General features: G+C 37.6%; 1 protein-coding gene across 4 annotated transcripts; it reads right to left on the reverse strand.

Moving 5' to 3' along the window:
- Window positions 1–986: 986 nt before the first annotated feature.
- On the reverse strand, window positions 987–21,642 carry LOC128867149 (protein hunchback). 4 transcript variants are annotated; one of them, XM_054108246.1, is made up of 2 exons: window positions 21,018–21,642; window positions 987–4,165 (listed from the first exon to the last, which is right to left on the reverse strand). In XM_054108246.1, exon 2 carries the CDS (start codon window positions 4,105–4,107, stop codon window positions 1,651–1,653), a length of 2,457 nt encoding a protein of 818 aa, XP_053964221.1. In that variant the 5' UTR covers window positions 4,108–4,165; window positions 21,018–21,642; the 3' UTR covers window positions 987–1,650. The 4 variants fall into 4 exon arrangements, with proteins under 4 accessions (XP_053964221.1, XP_053964232.1, XP_053964235.1 ...); XM_054108257.1 differs by lacking the exon at window positions 21,018–21,642 and adding an exon at window positions 19,436–19,543; XM_054108260.1 differs by lacking the exon at window positions 21,018–21,642 and adding an exon at window positions 4,488–4,925.
- Between the last annotated feature and the right edge of the window lie 2,676 nt (window positions 21,643–24,318).

Below are 24,318 nucleotides of genomic sequence, written 5' to 3' on the forward strand. Positions count from 1 at the left end.
AAAAGGATTTAATTTGTTCAACTTTATTCGCCTTCTTAAATACAACCTTTTGTAAGGGAGTGTCAAAAATCGAATGTCACTAGTGAGCAAACCTTTAATAATTGAATCATGGCCTGCCACTACGTTCGCCATCCTCAATGGACTCACTATCTCTTCTGAAGCGTTCATGCCACTAGTAAACGGCTATCGGCAGTTTTCTTAAGAGTATCTTTACAGAAACAGTTTCGCTACATTTCTAAGGTTTTTGCACCATTGAATACATTTTTAATGAAAAATTTAATACAAACTCGTTGTGGAAAATTCTAATCCATTTTTAAAACTGTAAAGAATCGAAAACTCGCGCTTAGGTAGTTTGATTTAAGATGGGGTAACTTTTACCAATGTCAAGCAATAGCTATACAATTTTGGTGGGAATGTTAATCATAGATGTAGCACTTCTTCTTCTTCTTAATTGGCGCGATAACCGCTCACTCGATTTTGGCCGAGTTTAACAAAGCGCACCAGTCGTTTCTTTCTCTCGCTAACCGGCGCCAATTGGACACACCAAGTGAAGCCAAGTCCTTCTCCACCTGATCTTTTCTACGTAGAGGAGCCTTCCTCTTCCTCTGTTACCACCAGCTGGTACCGCATCGAATGCTTTCAGAGCCGGAGCGTTTGTATCCATTCGGACGACATGATCCAGCCAACGAAGCCGCTGGATCTTTATTCACTACGCTATGTCTACGTCGTCGTAAAGCTCATACAGCTCATTGTTTCATCGCTGCGATACTCCCCGTTGCCAACGTGCAAAGGTCCGAAAATCTTTCGCAGAATCTTTTTTCAAATACGGCAAGGCACACAGATGTAGCTGCCTAACAAACGAGCAGAGCTCAAAGGTAGTTGACTGGCGGTTTTCAGGGAACTTTTCGATCGAGGTGATAATGACACGAAAGTGAACGCCGTTGTCTACAATCATACCACCACTATGAAGGATGAAATAGGAAAAATATGCTGCTTTGTACATTTCTGATCTTTATTACGAAAAGGTTGGTTTACAAATTAATTTTTCTACACCACTTTGGCGATTTGCTTAGCAAGTAAAATACATATAATATTTGAATAAAATTAATAACGAGAATGCAACTAAAAATATCTTCATTAAAAATTTTTTTACTTGATACACACACATTTAAAACAAATCCTGTATATAAAGTACATTTAAATAAACTCATAAAATAGTCCGTAGAAAATAAAAATATTTGGTTTGAGAGACTAATTTCTTTCGCAAGAACTTGGCAATTCGACTTGGCAGCGCGCCGTAAACGTGAACTTTTGCTTAAATATATCTGTATAAAATTATATAATATAATCATATTAACACTTAAGCACATATTACAATACAATTTTTTTATTTTTTTTTTTCGAAAATATTATTTTGCGTTTGTATTTTTTAAACGCATTTACACAATTTTTTACTTAAGATCCATGAATTCATTTGTATTTGAAACTAAATTCTTATACCGAAAATGCGCCATAATAATTTATTGCTTACACCTTAATAACTTAGAACTACGACTAATACTCGCATATTATTTACAATTTTGAATCTATGCTGCAATTTTCCAGCAAAGCGGATCGCATGCACCCAAATGCTTAAGTGCAGAACTCCACTTATGAATGCGCATTTCGCGCCATATGAACAAAAAGGCCGACAGCGCTGTCACACTTCTCGCCGCACATGTTACACTTGAAGACGTCGTCGCAGCTGTGATAGCCCATGTGGATTGTATAGAGCACAGCATCCTTGAAGTAAATATCACAATATTTGCATTCATACATAGAGCCCAATGCAGCAGGTCCATTTAATATCGTAGCTGAAGAAGTACTGCAACTATTTGAACTGTTTCCGGATGACGATGCTGCAGAGTTGGTGTTGGTATCTTTCGCAGTAGGCGTCATATTATTGATAAGTTCATCACATTCAGCAGAGTTTTCTTCAACTTGGTCAGACGAATTGGCAGCAATGAAGGGAATCGGCGATGAAGCTGCGGATACTTGTTCGCCATCGCTCTTTACCAGACTCACAGCTTGGTGTTCCTGTTCTTCTGTTGCTTGCAAAGCAGACTTCACTTGCAGTATGGCCTCAAGTTTAAGTACACGACCCTTTCGTCTTGACGCGCCGTTGGCGGTAATGATTGGCGTGGCGTTGGTTTCATTTTGAGCTTTTAAATTAGCCGGTATTGCGGGCGTTTTAGGATGCTCGACCTCATCTTTTACAGGTAAACTTTGTGAGAGGTCCATCGCCGAGCCTGATGATCTCCGTTCAAGCTCATTCCCGCCATCTTCATCACATTCTTCGTGTGACGAATCATAACCATCTTTATTTAATTGAGGATTCTGCAGTTGTCGTAGTGCTTTCTCGCGCGCACTGGCTGGTATTTGGGCTAAAACGGCGGCTTGCTGTTGCGCGGCCAGCACGTGCAAATTCCAATAAGGTAACAACGCCATACCGGCATTCTGCTGGAAAATCGTAGCTAGTGGCGGTAGAAGATTCGAAATGGACGCTTTCGTTTCTGCAATAGTAGTGCTGGCGGTTGAGGCTTTGGAATTTTCGACCCTTAAGCTTTGTTTCAGTGCCAATCTCTGTTGAAAAGTTGATTGTGTTTGTTCAGACCCCTTCGTCAGCTGCTGGGTTAGTTGTTGAGACAAATCAATGGACTGCGTGGGCAGGTCAGACGCTATTGAGCATGGGCTCTGAGCTGGTGAGATAGGCATCTGATGGTGTTGAGAGGGCAACGTGAAAGATTGCAGCGCTGCCGAAAGCTGGGATGTGGACAATTTAAAGTCTTTGGCCTTTTTCTGGGTGTTTGTCGTTTTTGCATTTCCGCGTTCATTGTTTTTGCTATTGCTACGTTTGTTAGTTGCAGAAGGCTTTGCTTTAGGTCCGCGCCGTGTGCCATATACGTCAATCACCACTGACGGATTCGGAATTCCTTCGTCATCTAACACCACACCCGGATTGTGGCCATACTTGCGTAGATGCAATTTGAATGAATGACAGTACTTGGTAGCATAATCACAGTCCGCGCAACGGTACGGGTATACGGAAGAGTGAGACTTGCGGTGCGAATTCAACATCGACTTGTTGACGCAAGTGTATGAACATTCGTCGCACTGAAATGGCTTGATGTTTTTGTGTTTGCGTATGTGGTATTCGAGGTGGTGCTTCAGTTCAGTAACAAACGGGCATTTGGAGCATTGTAAAATCTTCTCCGGCTTCATATGTGTGCGTACATGTTTCCAGAAGCTTACTTTTGTTATCGCAACCATGTTGCACGACTTGCACTTGTAGTTTTTCATTTTGCCATGCGAATTGTAAATGGGTAACCGAATCGACTCGTCGTCCTCTGACTCATTTACACTCTTCATTTCTTCACTGCTAGACTGAAAATCGTGTTCTTTCTCGTGCACTTCCATCTTTTTGGTGGACATTAAGGGCCTAGATTTGGGCGATTTCGGTGGCGTGATATCCATTGGCGGAGTAAGGCGTGGCGTCAAAGCCGTGCGCAGTTTCTCATTAGAATCTATGTGCGTTTGAGGTGGTTTGGGGCTGGGTGTTTGTTGGCCATTCGGCATATTGTTGTGCGACTGATGGTGATAAAATTGGGATATGGATGGTAGAATGGCATTTGGTAAGCCTGGCGGTGTAAGTGGATCAAAACCGAGCGGTAAATGCGAAGATGCAATCTGATGCTGTGCAGCGGCTTGCTGGGCTTGTTGAAACTGCTGCTGGTATTGTTGTTGCTGCAACAACTGTTGCATGCTGCCTGTGTTGCTGGGCGATGGTGTCATTGCTGTTAGCGTGTCCATCAACGATGTCTGGCGTGGCGTTTGCGGGCGCTGTTGTTGTTGTTGTTGTTGGTGCTGTTGTTTTACAAAATTTTCGAAGTGCGCCAATATATCCACATTAGATGATGACGCCATTGGCTTCTGCTGCTCCGGCGAGGCAGCGGTAGTTCCAGGCTCGCTCTTGATATTTGTGGCGGAAAACATATTGTTGTACCAAGGGCTGTGTTGTTCGTAGTTGCCAGATGCAGCTTGCATGGTTGCATGGTCCCAGTTTTCCATATTATCGCCACAATATCAAAGCGCAACTGCAGTTTGCTTTTTAATTTCTATATTCAGCCTGCAATAGAATGAAAAATATAATAATATAAGGTAAAAAATAAAGTTTAATTGGCAGTCTGCAGAGAATTTGGTGCAATTATGATAAGCAAAAGGGCACAAAGTGGCAGAAAATTTACAATTCAGTTTTTGACACGCGTATTGCGCGTGCGCTGATTTTTCATTTTCATTATTATTTTTATTTTTATTTCTATTTCCATTTTTTTGTTCCCTTTTTTCAGTTTTGCCACCCTTAAACACAGCGTGCAAGTAGAAAGCAATTTAAATCTTTTTGTTCTCTTTTGAACAGGGCTAGGGGGTGGAATAACGCCACTATACCTCACATTTTTATGTAAGCCACTTCCCCCGTTGCTCTGCTAGTATGTGTGTGTTGTCTGTTAATGACGTTGTCGTCGTCGTTATAATCCAAGTTTTGCACCCATTCGTATGTTTCATATATAAATTCGCACAAAAAGTGGGAAAAAGGAGGAAAAAAAAAGCAATGAAAATCGGAATTTACTGCCATTTTTAGCACGCGCACGCAACGTAAGGGGAGGATTTTTTGTCGTTAGCTGCAATGGGGTGTACTCGATGGTCCTAATATATTCCACTTTTGTTTGTAGCCGTTTGCACTACAATATGCGCTTGTGTGTATGTATGTGCACATACATATGTATGTGTGCATGCATGTGTATACATACATAAATACAAAGTAGCTAAGCATATAAGCGCTTTAGTTATGCTTGATATACGAATATTATGCCAATGGCTATGTACATTATTTTCCAGGGGGTTGAATGGTGGCATGTATGTATTTACGTACTTTTGTACTTTTTTATGTAACAATAAAAAACAGTTTTTATTTCATATAACCATTGGTCGTTCCGATGAGGCTGGTTTTTTATTTGTTCTGAACGACGATTGGCTTCTGACTTTGACTCCGATTAAAAAATGGAGTTTCTTTTTGAAAATAACAAGGGATAATTAAAAAACAAAAATTTTACGCGTTTTCCGATACTGCACAGTTTATAGCACGTTTTGCTTGCTTTTTCGGTAGCGATCTACACTTAAGTAACAACTCATTTATACTAAGCGTTCCGTTCGTACTCCGGCGCTTATATGCAAATTATTTGAAGTTCAACTGGCGCGAACGATCCACTAGCGAACCGCCATTAACATTGGCGTGCCAGGTAGGTGCCAATGCACAATATGCACTCGTGCTCGCGTGTTCTGTCGCGCTCTCAAAAGGACCGCAGATTCGCAAGCCGATTCCATTTAGTAGTGCAGGTAAATCTGCAGTAGTTTTTGTTATGCACGTTTTATTAAACCATTCAAGCATTTAATCTGTCTAAGCCAGCTGAAGAACTTGTGAGTGACCTTAGAAAATTCCAAAAAAAACAGGAATACAAATATAGGATTTGTACGATTTACTTAGTCTAGCGGTTCAGCGAATATTTGCAATGCACTGCAACTATAATTAACTTTTGATCCTTTTGTGTAAGGGCTATTTATTTGCTTCAATGTCTGCAAATCTATATAGTTCAGGCACCCTAAAGTGTGCGTAGCGTACAAAATAGTACAATACATATTTAGGTGTGCCCATAGAATTACAAAATTTTGAGTTAAAGACGTTAACTTGGTTTTTTTTTCTTCTTTTTGTTTCAATGCCCATCCATTCTGTTAGTTGACCTCAAATTTTAAACAAAGCAATAGTTTGACGAATTTCAGAAGTCAATTTTACACAGGCATAATACGCGTTTGTATGCGCATTAGGATGTGCAAAATTTTGTCTCTGCTTTGTTTCGGCGACTGAAGTATTCTACTGGCAATTCTGACCAAAAGTAGGCGCTGGCAGCATAACTCTAAAATGGATTTAGAAGCTTGTTCTTTTTAATCTTAGACATAAATCCACAATCAATTGTTTCCTTTCTCACACTGTTATACTTGTTTTGGAGGAAACTGTATGTACATAGGTATGTATGTGTCTATGCGTATTTTCGGTATGAAAAATTAATTTTAGATATTTATTTTGTTTAAAAACCTTCCGCTAGAGAACAAAGCATCAGTTACTACCTGCAGGTTTTCACACTAATTCAGCTGTGGTGCTAATGCGGCAGTTGAGGTCTGTGGCTCATTTTTTTTTGATTTTCCAATGCAGTAGCCTACGGTTTGCGAAATGTCAGGCATTAAAATATAGAATACAAAACAAGCAATTTAATGATACTTTTAACTGTATTAGGAATAATCTAGTTACATAATTACACACAACAAAAAAGAAAAAAACTGTGGATTCTGAGACCGAGAGGACAAAAAAAATGCTACTTGAATCGGCAATTTCAAAGTTCATGTGTGCCAAATTGTTCACCCTTTTCCACATTCTTATGTCAAATCAGCATTTATGTTTGGCTTTTAAATAGAGTTTTGATTTATGGTTTATAGTAGAGTTTTGTGACAAATATTTTTGTGGTACATTTTGGGTTAAGTGTACTTTAAAATATTTTACTCTATCTTTTGCTACATTTCTTAAGAAAAGGTATGGAGGATTTTTTATGATTACATGAAAGGGTAAATTGGCTTCGCCATGTCTCAATGGATTTTAACGATTTATGCTACGTTGAAAGTACTTTAAATGCATATAATTTTATAATACATTGGTTAACAAAACAGTCATTTAAAAGATATTAAAAATGAAAAAATGTACTAAATTTTACTTTCTTGCTCCTATAATCCTTCAGATATATTAACATTTTATATACCATGTTTGGTTTTTTTTTATTGGGTGAGGTATTGTTCAAAATGCCTTCGCACTTATAGTGGCCGTCGTCTACTGAGTCGTGTGGTGTGGCCTCCTCTCATTTTGGGAAGACACCCATTATTAACATTTTATATACAATTGCAAGCAGCTAAATAACTTCTTTTGACTGGCATAGAAATAAATAAATCCAAAGTTAGGCCTTTCGTTTCTAAGTCTGTGAGGGTATTAAGGATTATTTCAAAATTTGGAGTAGACACCCAGTGTAGTATTTTAGTGAAAAATATAGTTAATTATAGTGAATAGCATTATTTTTGGAACATTTTATTGCTCGAGTTCTTTATTAGACGCCTTCGCCTTACCACTTCTCTGCTTGCTATCTCTCGGCTCTGTTTGCTTGATGAAAAATTTGCATGTGCAGGCAAAACAACAAAGTTATCGAGTAGGATTCGCAGCTAGCGAGTAGAATTATGCCGCATAAAACTGGTATGACTCACTATTTTCGATGCTTCCAACTCTCTTTCAATGGAGTTTTATTAGACCGCGTTCATGCAGGGAGAGAGAGTTTTGTGATTTCAACATTGCGAATTCTCTTTTGGTGTTGCCGTCGTGTTCACACACTTTTGCTATTGTTAGTTTTTAGTCTGCTCTTGTTAGTTTTGGTCTACAACATTGAGAAGAACGAGAACACAAAGGGTGTTGACCGAGCTCGAGCGTTACAGGAAACGAGTTCAAGCAACAAAAGTTGCCCTGTATGAACGCTGTCTTACTAACACTCGTTAGTCCCGATTTACACACAGAGACATCTGGAAGGGAAACATTGGAAATTCTCCTTTGGTGTTTCATTCGCGATCACGACGGAGCATTTCGGCAGCATTCGTTACTTTTGACGTTTAAGCACAAAGCGTGTCGCTAGCACAGGAAACAAAAACTCCTCTCTCTTCCCCGTACGTCCTTCACTCACGAACAAAATGTTTCCCTTCCAAATGTTTACCTGTGTAAATCGAGACTTACGTGTTTGCAAACAAATGTGCGTCTTGGCAGCTCTTTTCCAGTGCTACTAACTTCTGTTTATTTATACCAGTTACTTCAGCTATTCGCTTGGTGAATCGAAGAGGCCTCTTCTAATATTGTAGTGTTGTTTTAAGTGTCTTTTTAATACATAATTCCAAAAAAGTAATTGCAATGAATATATTTTTTTTAAATAGAGAAAATTAATATTTAAAAGTAGTCAAATTGGGTAAGCTTGGCATAGATTTTCTTCAAAAAAAAAAACTTTACAATAAAAAAAATTATAGGGCATTAATAACTGAAATAAAAAATAGTAAGGCTTGAAATCCATTTTAGTGCTATGCGACGAAAAAAGCCGGTTACATTATTTAAGAACAAAATGTCCCGTCCTAATGCACATATATGTATACGCACGTACTTTCAACAAAAATGACATACTTTTTAAGGACAATAGTTACGCCCCCAACTAAATGTTCGCAAATTTAGTAGGAAGCTACTGATTCCTTTCAGGCTTTTCGCGAGGGGATTCAAACGGTTTAAGAAACGCCTTCACGTCGCACACGTCAAATACCATTAATTTTGGGGAAGTTCATCTGAATTCGGTACGTTTTTAGATTTTGTTTTAAGATAGCAAAAATTTCTGTGCAAAAAAAGGTCAACTAGTTTTTAAAAAATAGTTTAAAAAAGCGAATACATGAAACCCCATAAAACATGTATTTGAGGTGGTAGTCGTATTCTGTTGTACTCGAGTTGCAAAAGAACACGCGTTTAGATGCCGACTTACAAGTAAAGCAACAACACAATGGAATCCAACTCGCATAAAGCTATACTCCGTGTGGTACAAATCTCAATTATGGCGCTACTGAGATCGATCTAGGAAAAAAAATTCCATTCAAACGTCAAGATATTTCTTCCAAACTAAATAAAATGCACGAAAATATAAATGGAGCAAAAGAAATACGACTTACTTTTAGAAGAACAAATAAATAACTGAAAATAATGGACACTGAATCCCTTAGTCCGAAGGGTTTCTAGGGTTTATTTAGCTGGGAAAGCTGAATTTGAACTCCAAAAAACAAACAAAAAAATATCATTTGTTTGTGAAAATAGTAAATTATACCAGTTTTATGAGGTATAACTGTACTCTCTAGTGGCGAAACTTGCTGGATAACTTTGATGTTGTAAATTTTTCGTCAAGTTAAACGAGCCTCGAGACAGCGAGCAGAGAAGTGGCGAATCGAAGGCGCCTAGGTAGGGGAAATGGTTGAAGTACCACTTAGGCACTCCCCAAGTAGCACTAAAGCGCGGTTTTCATACCAATTTGAAACCTCCAACGGGCAGGTATTTACAGCCAGCCAGAGCTGTCGATGTAATGGGAAGGTTGATGGAATTTAGGTTGGCGCACTGACCCAGGCTGTCGAAGAAAGCAGCACCCAGTGGCCTTAATCGTCTAGCTCCCAAGCCCGGACATTTACAGAGAAAGTGCGCTAATAGCTTCATTATCTGAAAAGTCCGCAGAGCTATTGCAATGGGGGTTAAATCGTTAACCTAATTTAACCGCGTGTGCGCCGATCGTCTAATGACCGGTAAGCACAGTTACAGTTTGAAAATTGAATGGCGTGGATTCCCTAGGACTTTCTGAGTCCTTAAGTGCCTAATATTGCTGATTATACATATGTAGCTCCAAAATAAATAATAATTCCCTTTTCAGGATTCAGGAAGAGCAGCTTTATATTTGGAGAAATGCGTACCCTAATGCTGGCATATAAAGTAGCGAGTGATGAACGCTCGCTCCATGCATGAGATATTTAAGACGATGCAATTATCATTTTATGTTATAAATTAAAGTTAATAAAATTTTATTTCAGTTTTAAACAATTTGCTTTGATTAAATATTTGTAATTATCAAGTTTTCATCAGAACTGTTTTTCTGTTGTTTTGCTTTTTGCTTATTTATATGGTTCTTTGGCAGCTCGTGTACAAAAGAATACGGCTAACATTAAATAACATTTATTTATGCGTTCAAAAAAGATCAAACAATAGATGCATGTTCCACATTTCCACACATATGTACATACACATGCATATGTACGCTTGGCAGCGCTCTCCCAACACCCCACTGCTCATCCTTTGTTGCGATGCAATACACAAAAATTCGCGTTCATTGCATTCGCATTTTTAAAGGCCAAGTGTAAAATTAATATTTGCACTTGCCGCTGGTGCACTCTGCTGGCCGGCTATATATATATATAGATGTATATACATATTTACATATACATACATGCTTAGATATATACGTACATGTGTGCATATGTAAGTGCAAGCCAAATGTGAGTAGAATCAAAACATGTGCCGCTAATTTTTACACATTTTAGACGATGCAGACGGAAAAATTCGAAAGGAACTGTTGCGACGCACAGAAAATGGGAAATGGAAAATTTTTATGGATGTATTTTTTGCACGTTAAATTGTTTAAGAGCAACAGCTCCACAGCTGATGGCGATAATGATAGCCAGCATTCATTCGGTCGACGTTGAAACGAACAAAAACAACAGAAGGGGCGTTAGATGCATATGTATGCATATCTCTCCTCCCTACCCACAGCATAATTTCATCGCATGCGCAGGAAAATGCCATGTAATATTTTAAAAAATATATAATTTTTTTGTTGCTCTTGGTTTTGTGAAAAATTTGGAAAAAGCAAATTGTTGTTTATACAAATCGACGGCAACGACGGCATCATCATTTATTTTTAAGAGAAACCAAAAATGATAAAAAGGAAGACAAATACGGAACGGATTAAGATGTTGCGAAGCGTTGGAAGGGCGGAGCGGCAATGTGTGGTGGCTTATGAATTCGTCGATTTCAAATGCATTTGGATTTTGTGCTTGTTTTGGCGAACAGTGTATTAATAAGATTTATAAAAAAAAAAGAAATTTCTAACGCCCGGGTAGAGAGCCGGTGAATGCAGGATCTACTGCGGCAGCGAATAATGGATGTGGTAGAGGAATATGTATGTATGTATGTAGATACTGCGCCGATGAGCACATGGGCGATAGTAAGTGGGGGAAACGTTGATTTTCGGTTCGGTTTTTAGCAAATGCGCAACAGTGAAATGCAGCGCAAAAAATATACTGAATAAATTGTTGAAAATGTATTCATCGAGGCATGAAGCTTTCCTCCGGTCTCTTATACCCGCTTCTCCCAATATTAGGGGTTTTGTAGTGAACGCGCAAAGTGCATCTGCATATGTAGGTATGCATTTAGGCACACACACACACACACAAATGCATATGCATGTGTTGGGTGGCTTTTAGAAAAGATTAAAAAAATAAAATTTTCTTACTTGTTTACAATAGCAAAGCGAAGGATGGGGGAAGCAGAAAGGAAATGGATAGCGAATTTTCAAGAATAAAATATGATGCATAAAAATAAGCAATTGTGTATTGTTTATCGACTGCTGCTAAAAGTCAAAGTCCGTTTCGAACAAAATTAAAATTAACAAAAATCAATTTAGTATATATAAAATAATTCAATGTGATATAATAGGGGGATTCTCTGTGACTTGCAAAGAACACTCACAAATGACAACATCAAAACACATACAAGAAAGTATTTGCAATACTTGCAAATACCTGCAAAGCTTGGTATACCTAGTAGTCCGGGAGCCAGGGATCGATTTTGGACTGCGTTTTTATACCGTTAAATTCCTGACTATACTTTCATAAATAACGAAAGTGAACGTCAGCTGGCGCACCCGCGGTGGGTGTGATTGTGGGAAGGTACGAAACGTGTCGAAAAAAAATTTCTACCAACTCATTTTATACCGGCTGAAATTTTTTTCATGTATTGTTGACATTTAGTAGAATAAAAAAAAAATAGTCACCTGCGCGGTAGAGGGGGGAAAACACTTGTAAAAAATACACATACATACAAACATATGAATGATGCTTATTAATCTGGGAGCCAGGGGTCATTTTGACCTAATCATTTCATGCCGACTGATTTTAATACTGAAGGCAGACCCCATCCAATGGATGACAAAACCAACCGTCAGCTGGTCCAGTAGCGGTGGGTACGTGCGTGGGATGCTGCGAAACGTGTCGCAAAAAAATTTTTTAACAACTCATTTAATACCGGCGGAAATTTTTTTTGTGTATTGTTGACATTTAGTAGAATAAAAAAAAATAGTCAGCTGCGCCGTAGAGGGGGGAAAATACGTCAGCTAAACAGGCGCACTTGTAAAATAAATTAAAAAGTAAAACTACTTTATGCTTTATGATTGAAATTTTTGTATATAATTTTGGACACATATGAAAATATAATAATGATGGCCAGCTGCGTTTATAGCGCTGGGAAGACCGTCAGCCGAAGCAAGAATGTATCAATGCGTTCATACATCTCGGTGGCGCGCGGACTTTTCAATGTCGAAGCCCTATGCTCCCGAGAGGAGTGAACAAGGAAAAAAAAATATTTAAAACGTATTATTTAATATGAATTATTTATATACTTTCTCGTACTCTTTCATATTTTAATAGAGGATTTTGGCTTCTCTGGAATTATGCAAGACATAGAAAATCACCCTAACCTAACTATATATGTATGTACATATGTATGTATTTTAAAATTTACTTCGCGTGTGCTCAAATTGCATCAAAGTACCAGGTGGCGCAAAATGTATCATCCAACTTTAGTTTTTGCATAACTTTTTTGTTAAATAAAAAAAATTATTTAGAGTGTTGGAAATCTTTATTTTAAGCTTCACGAGCGCCACTGCTTGTCCCTTTGTATACGGCGCTTTCAAGCTGACAAGTGACAAATATGATTGCCGTACGACGCCATTCCCAAAAATTATAAATCTTGCGATAGGGCGATTAATTTTGCGCCACCTTGTATTATTGAGCTCGGAACTTAAAGCAACAAAGCGCAATATTGTACGAATATATTAAATACGGGAAATAATACTCCTGATAATGAAAAGGTCACAGGATAATTTTTTTATGAATATAATACATTCTTACAGGCTAAGTAGAAATATTTTAAGGTTAATAGGGAAAGCAAATACAATGAAACTATTTAAAAAAATATTCAAAAACTTCAATAGGCGTTTAGAAAATTAAAAATCTATCTCAACAAATTTAGAGATTTTGTTAAACTCAATTAAGGCTCTAATAATACGAGCATTTCGAGCATAAAGCGATTTTGAGAGACGAATATAGAAGAACTACACCTCGGATCAAATCAAAAATGAAAGACAAAATTAAGATGTATTCCCCTGGAAAATTTATAATTTTTGCGATTGACATATTTGACACTTGCGAACTAGCCAACTGCAGCAGATAAGCATACAAGCAATGGAGCCCGTAAAGCCTAAAGTAAGTACTTCCAGCACTCAAAATCAATTTTTTGTAAAAAAGTTTTTCAAGCACAAAATTAAATTAATTTTGCATTTAATAAAAAAATTTTCAAGCACAAAATTGAATTAATTTTGTGCCACCTTATCAATGTAGTACGATCATATGAAGATATCTACCGAGCCTGACAATTCAACGATATCAGTATGAAAATTGTTAAGTTGATCGCCTATTACGCGCACGCATAATTACGCATTCAATTTTTAAAGCCCATTGAGAAAAAAGTATATTCTTGTGTAATTCATTAATTTTCTTAAAAGCCGAAGGAGTTATAAGTTGCAAACGTTTACAAAACTAACGGCATTTATTATATTACATTTTTATGTAATTGATGAATGTTAGCTACCGATCGCATATGCCTTCAGCTTATTTTTTTTTTGTCTGTCGGTGTGCCGTTACAAAGCAAACTGCATTTGAACTCTTCTTCTTCTTAATTGGCGCGATAACCGCTTACGCGATTTTGGCCGAGCTTAACAAAGCGCGCCAGTCGTTTCTTTCTCGTGCTAACCGGCGCCAGTTGGACACACCAAGTGAAGCCAAGTCCTTCTCCACCTGATCTTTCCAACGCAGAGGAGGCCTTCCTCTTCCTCTGCTACCACCAGCTGGTACCGCATCGAATACTTTCAAAGCCGGAGCGTTTGTATCCATTCGGACGACATGACCCAGCCAACGAAGCCGCTGGATCTTTATTCGCTGCGCTATGTCTATGTCGCCGTAAAGCACATACAGCTCATCGTTCCATCGCCTGCGATATTCGCCGTTGCCAACGTGCAAAGGTCCAAAAATCTTACGCAGAATCTTTCTCTCGAACACTCCAAGCGTCGCTTCATCGGATGTTGTCATCGTCCACGCTTCTGCGCCATACGTTAGGACGGGCATGATGAGAGTCTTGTAGAGTGTTAGTTTTGTTCGTCGAGAGAGGACTTTACTGCTCAGTTGCCTACTTAGTCCAAAGTAGCACTTGTTGGCAAGAGAGATTCTACGTTGGATTTCAAGGCTGACATTGTTATCGGTGTTAATGCTGGTTCCTAAATAAACGAAGTCTTTTACAACCTCGAAATTATAACTGTCTACAGTGACGTGAGTGCCGATACGCGAGTGCGCCGACTGTTTGTTTGAAGACAGGAGGTACTTCGTTTTGTCCTCGTTCACCACCAAACCCATTCGCTTTGCCTCTTTATCCAGTTTGGAGAAGGCAGAACTAACAGCGCGGTTGTTAAGGCCGATGATATCAATATCATCGGCATACGCCAACAATTGTACGCTCTTATAAAATATTGTGCCTGAGCGATTAAGTTCTGCGGCTCGTACGATGCTCTCCAACATCAGGTTAAAGAAGTCACACGACAGCGAGTCACCCTGTCTGAAACCTCGTTTGGTATCAAACGGCTCGGAGAGGTCCTTCCCAATTCTGACGGCGCTGCTGGTGTTGAGCAACGTCATCTTACATAGCCGTATTAGTTTTGCGGGGATACCAAATTCAGACATAGCGGCATACAGGTAACTCCTTTCCGTACTGTCGAATGCAGCTTTGAAGTCGACGAAAAGATGGTGTGTGTCGATTCTCCTTTCATGGGTCTTTTCCAAGATTTGGCGTATTGTGAATATTTGGTCGGTGGTAGACTTTCCAGGGCTGAAGCCACACTGATAAGGTCCAATCAGTTGGTTGACGGTGGGCTTCAGCCTTTTACACAATACGCTCGCTAGAACCTTATAGGCGATATTTAGAAGACTAATCCCGCGGTAATTGGCACAAATTGCAGGATCGCCCTTCTTATGGATTGGGCAGAGCACACTTAAATTCCAATCGGCAGGCATGCTTTCATCCGACCATATTTTGCATAGGAGCTGATGCATGCACCTTACCAGCTCCTCGCCGCCATGTTTGAATAGCTCAGCCGGCAGTCCGTCGGCGCCCGCGGCTTTGTTGTTCTTTAGCCGTGATATTGCTATTCTCACCTCGTCATGGTCGGGTAACGGAACGATAATTCCGTCGTCAACGATTGGGGTATCGGGATCTTCACTTTCTCTATGACATGCGCAGCTGTCACTGTTTAACAGGTTCGAGAAGTGTTCCCTCCATAATTTAAGATTGCTCTGTACGTCGGTCACCAGATCACCGTCTTTGTTCTTACAGGAAAACGCCCCGGTCTTAAAACCTTCTGTAAGCCGCCGAACTTTCTGGTAGAATTTTCGGGCGTTGTTCCTATTGGCCAGCATCTCAAGCTCCTCGCACTCACGTATTTCGGCCTCACGTTTCTTCTGTCGGATAATACGTCTCTCTTCCTTTTTCAGCTCTCTGTAGCGATCCCACATGGCTCGCGTTGCGCCCGATCGCAGCGTGGCTCTATAGGCGGCATCTTTTCTTTCGGCGGCAGCATGACATTCCTCGTCGTACCAATTGTTTTTTCGGGCTCACCGGAATCCGATTTCTTCTTCGGCGGCGGTACGTAGGGAACGAGATATGTTGCTCTATTGCTTGCGCATGCCGGTGTGTTGGGCAGTGTTCTCCGAGAGCAGGAGTGAGAGTCGAGTGGCGAATCTTCTGGCTGTCTGTTGTGATTGCAGCTTTTCGATGTCGAACATTCTTTGCGTAGGTAGATGTACGTTTTTTGCTGCACAGAGGCGTGTGCGCAATTTGGCTGCAACAAGGTAATGATCCGAGTCGATGTTGGCTCCTCGGATCGTACGTACATCTAATACACTAGAAGCGTGTCTTCCATCTATCACAACATGATCGATCTGGTTTCGCGTTTTTCGATCAGGGGACAGCCAGGTAGCTTGGTGTATCTTTTTATGCTGGAATCTGGTGCTGCAGACTACCATGTTTCGGGCCCCGGCGAAGTCGATCAGCCTCTGTCCGTTGCCGGATGTTTCGTTGTGCAGGCTGAATTTTCCGACTGTGGGAGCAAAAATTCCCTCCTTGCCCACCCTGGCGTTGAAGTCGCCAAGCACGATTTTTATGTCGTGGCGGGGGCAGCGCTCATAGGAACGTTCCAAGCGCTCATAGAAAGAATCCTTGGTCGCATCGTCCTTCTCTTCCGTCGGGGCGTGGGCGCAAATTAGCGAGATGTTAAAAAAATCGCGCTTTGATGCGGATTATTGCGAAACGCTCGTCCACCGGAGTGAACGACAGTACTTGGCGACGAAGTCTCTCTCCCACAACAAATCCGACACCGAATTTGCGCTCCTTTACATGGCAGCTGTAGTATATTAGATGTCGCAAGGTCCTAGGTTTTTCTTGCCTTGCCCCGTCCATCGCATCTCTTGGATGGCAGTGATGTCAGCCTTTACTCTCACGAGGACATCAACCAGCCGGGCAGAGGAACCTTCCCCATTAAGGGACCGGACATTCCAGGTGCATGCCCTCAAATCGTATTCCTTATTTCGTTTGCAGGGGTCGTCATCAGTGTTGGAAGTTCTCATCCGAGGCTTTGTTGCTGTTTTCATTGGGGGGGGGGGGGGGGGGGGGGCTTTTTAAGTGGCGGGTCCCAAACCCAGCGCACAACCAGCTATGCTGGGATGCTTCGCCTTCTCACGTTAGCTCACTCCCGAACGGGTGTTCGGAAGCTAACCAGAGGATACGTGGGCTAATCCCGGACGTTGAGAGCTGCTTGAACCATATGTAGAAGAATCGTCCTGGCCACTCCCAAGTGAATGGCGATCAGTAACTTTCCCCACTTGCGTGGACTTCTACACATGGAACCATCCTCCGGACTTCTACACATGGAACCATCCTCATTCACGCAAAAACATTTCCAGGCAAAAGTCGTTCTATTTCCTTTATTTTTATTGCCGCATACCTGTTCAAAGTCTTATTCTAAGAATAATAAAGAGAATAAGAGCAATTAAGCAATTCTGAAAGTGAAAAAATGTGGAAAAAACTCCAAAATACTGTTTTACTGATAATCGCGAGTAACAATAGAAAGCACACACATACATACATACAAGCACATATGCATTTTTTCAACATCCATTGCATTTTTCAATATTAGTATGACCATTTTTCAGTGCATACCTGCGCTTGCAGCTGAAGGAGTTATATTCATTAAAATTAAATAAGGTATCCTTAGATTTTTTATAAAAATTACAATTGCATTATTGAAATAATTTTGAACATGAGTAACACAAAATCGTCCGGTTCTTGGGCGGGCTTGGTAATTAAATTATATCATTTGTTTAACGGTGCTGTTACTGGATGCAATACCAGCTGTAGATATTGGGTTTAAATCCTAATGCGAACACACCATATACGAGTATTTATGAAAAAAGCAGTATGGAACATAAAAGAAGGCGAAGTATGTCTCTGAATTGTCACAATACATACATACAAATCGATTAAAAATCGGTTTTACAATCCATTTCGAAATTAAAATTTTGCGTTCCGGGTTTTTTTTTTTGTATTAAACGGCCAGACTTTCGTAATGGATTATACTTGATTTAAAAAATGTGTTTTAATATCAATTTGAAATGAAAATTTTGTATTCTGGTGTTGCTTTATTTTTATTAAAAATTTCATTAAACGAAAATCGGCGCTTCAGCCTTCTTAACTTTACAATCAAAGCAAAGCTGGGAAATCTAAAATATCTAAAATTTATAAAAACAAAAACGACCAGACTTTCGTAAGAGAGTTTACTTGGTGTGAAGATGAGGGCAAAGATTCGTGAACCATATCATTGCATAATAAGGACTAAATTAATGCACGGTAACCTTTTTGACTGCATGATTGTGATTTTACATGTCTACACTATATAAGTATGTAGGCTAAAAAATAGTTTTGTACGATTGCTGGCATTTTTGCGGTGCTACGAGTTTTTTTATAGAAATAGTATTATTCAAAGTTTACATGCTGCAACTGTTGTATCAGCGATGGACACGTTGAATAAACGGATGTATCATGCAGAGTATGGTTGTACAACCGATTTCCATATTGGTCCAACGGTTGCGTGAAAATTAAAATGTTTTAATTTTTGGTGGGCGGAGTTAGCGGTTGTACAAAGATTTGAAATGTTTATACGCAGATTGTGCAACCAACTTTGTTTATATTTTTCTTTTTATTTATTTACACAGAAAATATAAATAAAAAAGAAATAGGTATAAAAAAAAATGTAAGTTAAAATAATAAAAAAAAAATATAAAAACCAAAATAATAAAAAGTAAAATATAAAAAATAAAAAATATAAAAGATAATATAAAAGAGATAATATAAAAAAAAATTAATAAATAAAATAAACAAAAATAATAAAAAGTAAAATATAAAAAATGAAAAATATAAAAGATAAATAATTATTTTTAAATAAAATAACAAATAATAAATAAAATTAAATTTTATCAATAATTTTTATTGAACAAATTTCACTTAACTCCTGCATTTTACGTAGTGAGAATGCGAATAATAAAGTTGGACAACGCGTTGTACATATATCATGTTGCAACGTGTATACTAAACAGCCGTCCAACTCATTGTCATTGCATAATGAGTTGATACAGCGGTTGGAGCGTGTAAACTCTACATCATACAAGGTGGCACAAAATTAATCATCCAACTTTATTTTTGAAAAACTTGTTACTAAATAAAAATGAATGATTTCGATTGACGGGTAACTTTATTTTGACCTGTACGTACTCCATTACTCGTCTGTTTGTATACGGCAGCTGTTTAGTCCATAAGTGTCAAATATGATTGGCGCACGACGCCATTTACAAATTTTAGCGGACTTCCGACAGGCTGATTAATTTTGCGTTAACTTTTATAATTCACACGTTTTTAATGCATGCATGTTTTGAAAGTAATAGATATTGCAAATATACACACATACATACATACAACATAAACATCCAAGCCGAAAATTATAAATCTTTCGATAGGATGATTAATTTTGCGCCACCTTGTACTATAAAATCGACCCCTATCGAAGCCATGCCATTCTTCAATGCAACATTAAAATCAGTTGTTTGCGTTTTATAATCACCTGGTCGCCTAAAACGTACAGCTTCTATCAACTGCGAGATATGAGATTTTTAATTTCTTATTTACTTTCTACTTAAGTCAATAGAAAACATTCTAACAAATTTCTATGCAAAATCTTGGATGATATTAAATTTTGGTACTAACGTCTATCAGAACTTTTCCGCTTAACCCTCCGTTGAACACCTTTTTTTTAACCTTCGGTTGGGTACCCAGGTCTATCCCTTTTCTCGTCCTGTTCGAGGATGCTTTTTAAAAGGTTATGTGCATAATTCGATAGGTAATTAAGTTTTAGGAAGCTACCTGAAAGTTCAATCGTTAGCTACAACAGAAATATATTAAATTGATTTCAAATATATGTATATTAAAATTGAAAAAGCCAGTCTGGCCAGACACGCATACCCAACGAAGGGTTAACATTCTGTTGGACACGTGTTGAAAAGCTCAAAAACTATATATATATATAAAAAAAAAACACTTTAAATTCAATTCAACATATGACGAAAATTCAATTGACACAGAATAAAGAAGTAAGCAAAATAGAAAATTAAATACATCCGCTGCCATTTACATAGCTCAATAAAAATTACACGTGAAAGTATATAAACAATAATGTGTGGGAAATCTCAGAGGACGACTAATTGAAAATTATGAAGTAAGCCCAAAGGAAATGAAAGGAAACTGACAGTTACTACTCGATTTTCACACAAAAAACTAAAAGGAAAAAAACAAAAACAGGATCAGAGGACGTTATGATAACAATCATTACAATCACTGTTCTAGTGGCCATCATGATAACGATTACGCTCATTGTGATAGTAAGCGTACTGATATTTTTAATCTCCGCCACGGTGTTTCTCTAAACACCCCAGGTCATGCACGAGTATGTACTAAGTGTGTGTGTGTGTGATTTGCAATTGGATATTTAGTCAAATATAAATTTATGTATGTCAGTATATGTAATTGTGAGTGATTCTTACGGAAATTTGTAAACAACACCCGTGTGTGATTATTCCAAAATGAGCATCTTTCAAACTCCAGTACGCCAAACTTTCTCTTTGTATATGAATTTGACATACTCAAAATGCAAGCGAAATAAAATTTATTCCAAAGAATGATTAAAAAGTATTGCTTTAAAATCCATCGCGAGCGCATTCGGAAAAATAAAATGCAAGATCGGTCTCGTACATCGAAATTAGTGATAATTATGGCAAAAATAATAATAAAAATAATAATATTATAATCATAACAAAAATAATAAAAATAAAAACTGCTTAGAGCATTGGTGATGATTCCTTTAAAAAGCTTTTCACATAAGCAGCCGTCGTAGCCGAGCGTATTGGTGTGTGACATACAGATAATATATCCTGGGTTCCATCCCATATAGGGACATAAACCAATCGCCTTTCGGCAGGCAATAAACTTGAAAGCTTCCCACCGGCTGCCGAGTGGGGCACGGCACAATAGTAAATATGTTTTGACATTCGAATATTTTCAGCACATAGAAGGATTCGAACACACTTCTTTCGCACCGATAACCGATTTGCCACGTACAAACAACCTCTTAAAAACATAGCGGCGGTCGCATCTAAATGCATATGTATGTATGTAAGTCTAATGCAAGTGTTTATGCTAAAAATGCAATAAAAATTTCCACATACCATATAATGCGATCAAAGGCAATAACCAAGTACTACTCATATATAACACACACATGGTCCATACTTACCTTAATTCTTTGAAGGCTGGCTTTGTATTGGCCCCAAAATATATAGTTTCAGCCGATATAGTTTCGCCTCACAACCGAAGAAGGCCAGTGTTCCTCATCCAATTTTGTGAATATGCAAATAACCGCACTAAATTAGGCACTGCCTTATTTATTCAATGTATCAAAAAAAAAAAAATTTCAAATAATTTTTTATTATTTGCAATGAAATGTGAAAAAAGAGCTTTGTGGTTATCGACGTTGCCCTTTTTTTGGTTAACTCAATGGTCGTTCGTACACGCGCCAATTTGAGGCTCTATTCGGACTCCGAATCAGAAAAATACGCATGAGCAGGAATTTAATAAATGTACATATGTACGTCGAAATAAATTCTTATTTGTTTTTAATCATAACATAACGTCGGATTTTCGCCAAAAATTTGTTTTATAACACACCGTATTTAACTATTCACATATTAATATTATTTTACTTTCGATTGTTAATAATTTTTGTTGAACTTTATTTTTTCCGACATCATAGCGATAATTTGATTTTTTCTTTAATTGTCAAATTTGAATAATTCGAAAGTTGTGGATGATGCGCATCCTTTTCATGTCGAGTCTCTGAGCACAACTGACTGATTAGGTTCTCAACGCCACAAATTGTACACATGAAAATAGTTTCAGAATTCTGTTTTGAAATACATAAATGCGTAAATGTCAAATGCACACTAATTCATATGCATCCACGCACACACACGCACACACAGGAGAAACACATTGCCTACGAAGATGCTGCACCGGTACTTGTATTGGGAGAGGACTTACAGGTAGGTTTGTAGTTTGGTAGTTCGTTGCATGCCGAGAGCGCGAATGCAATTCCGTTCTCAACTCTTGCTCGTGCAGACAGTGTAGCAGGCGAAAATAAAGACCGATGTAAAATATAGTTTGCATAATTGTGTGCATATTTTTTTTATATATAATATGTATGTATGAGTGCACGTAGCAAAACTCTCAACCAAATCGGGGAAAATACCCATTTGTTCTCCCGCCCCTTTTAAAAAAAGGGGTATAAGGGGGGGTAGAGGGGTGTATCCCCATCTTAAAACTGAAAACAGAACCTACCTTAGGCTTATAGTTTTTAAGTTATTTGAGTTTAAAAATTGTAAAATTGACCAAGAATCCTCCTATTTTGGTTACTACAACCAGCCGAAGTGCTGCCAGACATCGTATAAATAAACAATTTTAGAAGATAATAAATGAATAGAAATGCAAAATTTTACAAATTATTTCTATATTATATACGTCTATTCATATATATATATATATATATATATATATATAGGTATATTTATGGATATATGTATATATTTATATACATATATATATTAATGCTTGATTTTCAGTAAAGTATGTTTGATTGTATGCATTTTGAATATATGATATATATATATGATATATATATTTTTAATTCCAAATTTTCACTATATTATGAATATATGATATATATATACATATATATATTTAAAAAAAAAGAAAAAAAAGCGCCGCAGGCAAAAATTTGGAATAAAAAATCGCGCGATTTTTAATTCCAAATTTTCACTATATTATACATATATATATTTAAAAAAAAAGAAAAAAAAAGCGCCGCAGGCGAAAATTTGGAATAAAAAATCGCGCGATTTTTAATTCCAAATTTTCACTTTATTATGAATATATGATATATATATATACATGTATATATTTAAAAAAAAAAGAAAAAAAAAGCGCCGCAGGCGAAAATTTGGAATAAAAAATCGCGCGATTTTTAATTCCAAATTTTCACTATATTATGAATATATGATATATATATATACATATATATATTTAAAAAAAAAAGAAAAAAAAGCGCCGCAGCCGAAAATTTGGAACAAAAAATCGTCTATGCTGTCCACAGTATTTTTGCGTAAAACTTTCTTCTGCGTAGGCGGCCTTCGGCCGCACTTCAAAAAAATAATCCTCATCAGTCCAACTCCGGCTACGCAATCCACAGTAATTTTGCGTAGAACTCTTTTTCGCGTGGGCGGCCTTCGGCCGCGCTTCAAAAAAATAACCCTCATCAGTCCAACTCCGGCTAGGCAATCCACAGTATTTTTGCGTAGTACTCCTTTTCGCGTGGGCGGCCTTCGGCCGCGCTTCAAAAAAATAACCCTCATCAGTCCAACTCCGGCTACGCAATCCACAGTATTTTTGCGTAGTACTCCTTTTCGCGTAGGAATTTTACGTGAAGCTGAACTGTATTTCGAAAATCACATCGATATTGTATTTATATATATTTATGAACTCAATATATACACCTTAGAGGTTGTAAACCCCCATTCCCTCATTATTCTAACAAAAAAGAGTGTGTGGAAATTATGTTCCTATGTTGCTTCGTTTTCAATCGCATTCTATTTTTTTATTATTTTTTGCTTCTGGCAGCACTCCATTCAGCCATACTTTTCAGTTATTGTAAATTTAGCTGGCGCGTCAAGTGTTTGCAAGTTATAAATGCAATTTAAATTGTTAATTTATGGTATATATCAATAAAAAGAGTTAAAAACGTGTGTGTATGTTAATGTAGTTTGAATATTTATTAAAATAAATGTGATAAGTGCACTTATTGTATCAAAATTTGGTGAAGGTAAAAGACAAACTTTATCAACAAATAACGTAAAAACTATTATTAACAGAATAGTGTTGGTGCTAGTTTTAGCAAAATAAGCACGAAATGAACATCTCCTGTGAATTTCATTGAAAAATTCGTAATATTTCTCTCAAAACAAGTGAGGGGAGAACACATGGAGTCGGAGCCCCAAATCGCCCTAAGAGTATTAACCTTTTAAAACCGAAATCGCCGTTTATGAAAATAAACAATTTTCCTTTTGAATATCAATTCTACAAAAGTTTACTAAAGTTAAATATAAAAAACCTAAATACTATATAAAACTGGTTTACACTGAAAAATACAGCCTCCTCAAATTTGTGCAAAATATTGTGCATTGGGTCGGAAAGAAGCCAAAAGTTTAAGCATAATTAAAGCTATCTTTATTATGCATTTATAAAAAACAACTTTAAGCATAATTAAAGGCATCTTTATTATGCATTTATAAAAAAACTTAAAAAGGTGGTTTACATTGAAAAATACAGGCTCCTCAAATTTGTGCAAAATATTGTGCATTGGGCCGGAAGGGAGTCAAAAATTTAAACATAATTCAAGGTATCTTTATTAAAGTTGGTCTTTTTATAGTAATGTAGTCAAAGCTCATATTATATTTTAATACAAATTAACTTAAAAATACTTTCTA

Source organism: Anastrepha ludens, chromosome 2, assembly GCF_028408465.1.
Source record: "Anastrepha ludens isolate Willacy chromosome 2, idAnaLude1.1, whole genome shotgun sequence".
NCBI classification, from domain to species: domain Eukaryota; kingdom Metazoa; phylum Arthropoda; class Insecta; order Diptera; family Tephritidae; genus Anastrepha; species Anastrepha ludens.

Excerpts from the sequence above, each read along its gene's own strand:
- LOC128867149 (XM_054108246.1), bottom strand. The coding sequence starts at position 4,107 with ATGGAAAACTGGGACCATGCAACCATGCAAGCTGCATCTGGCAACTAC.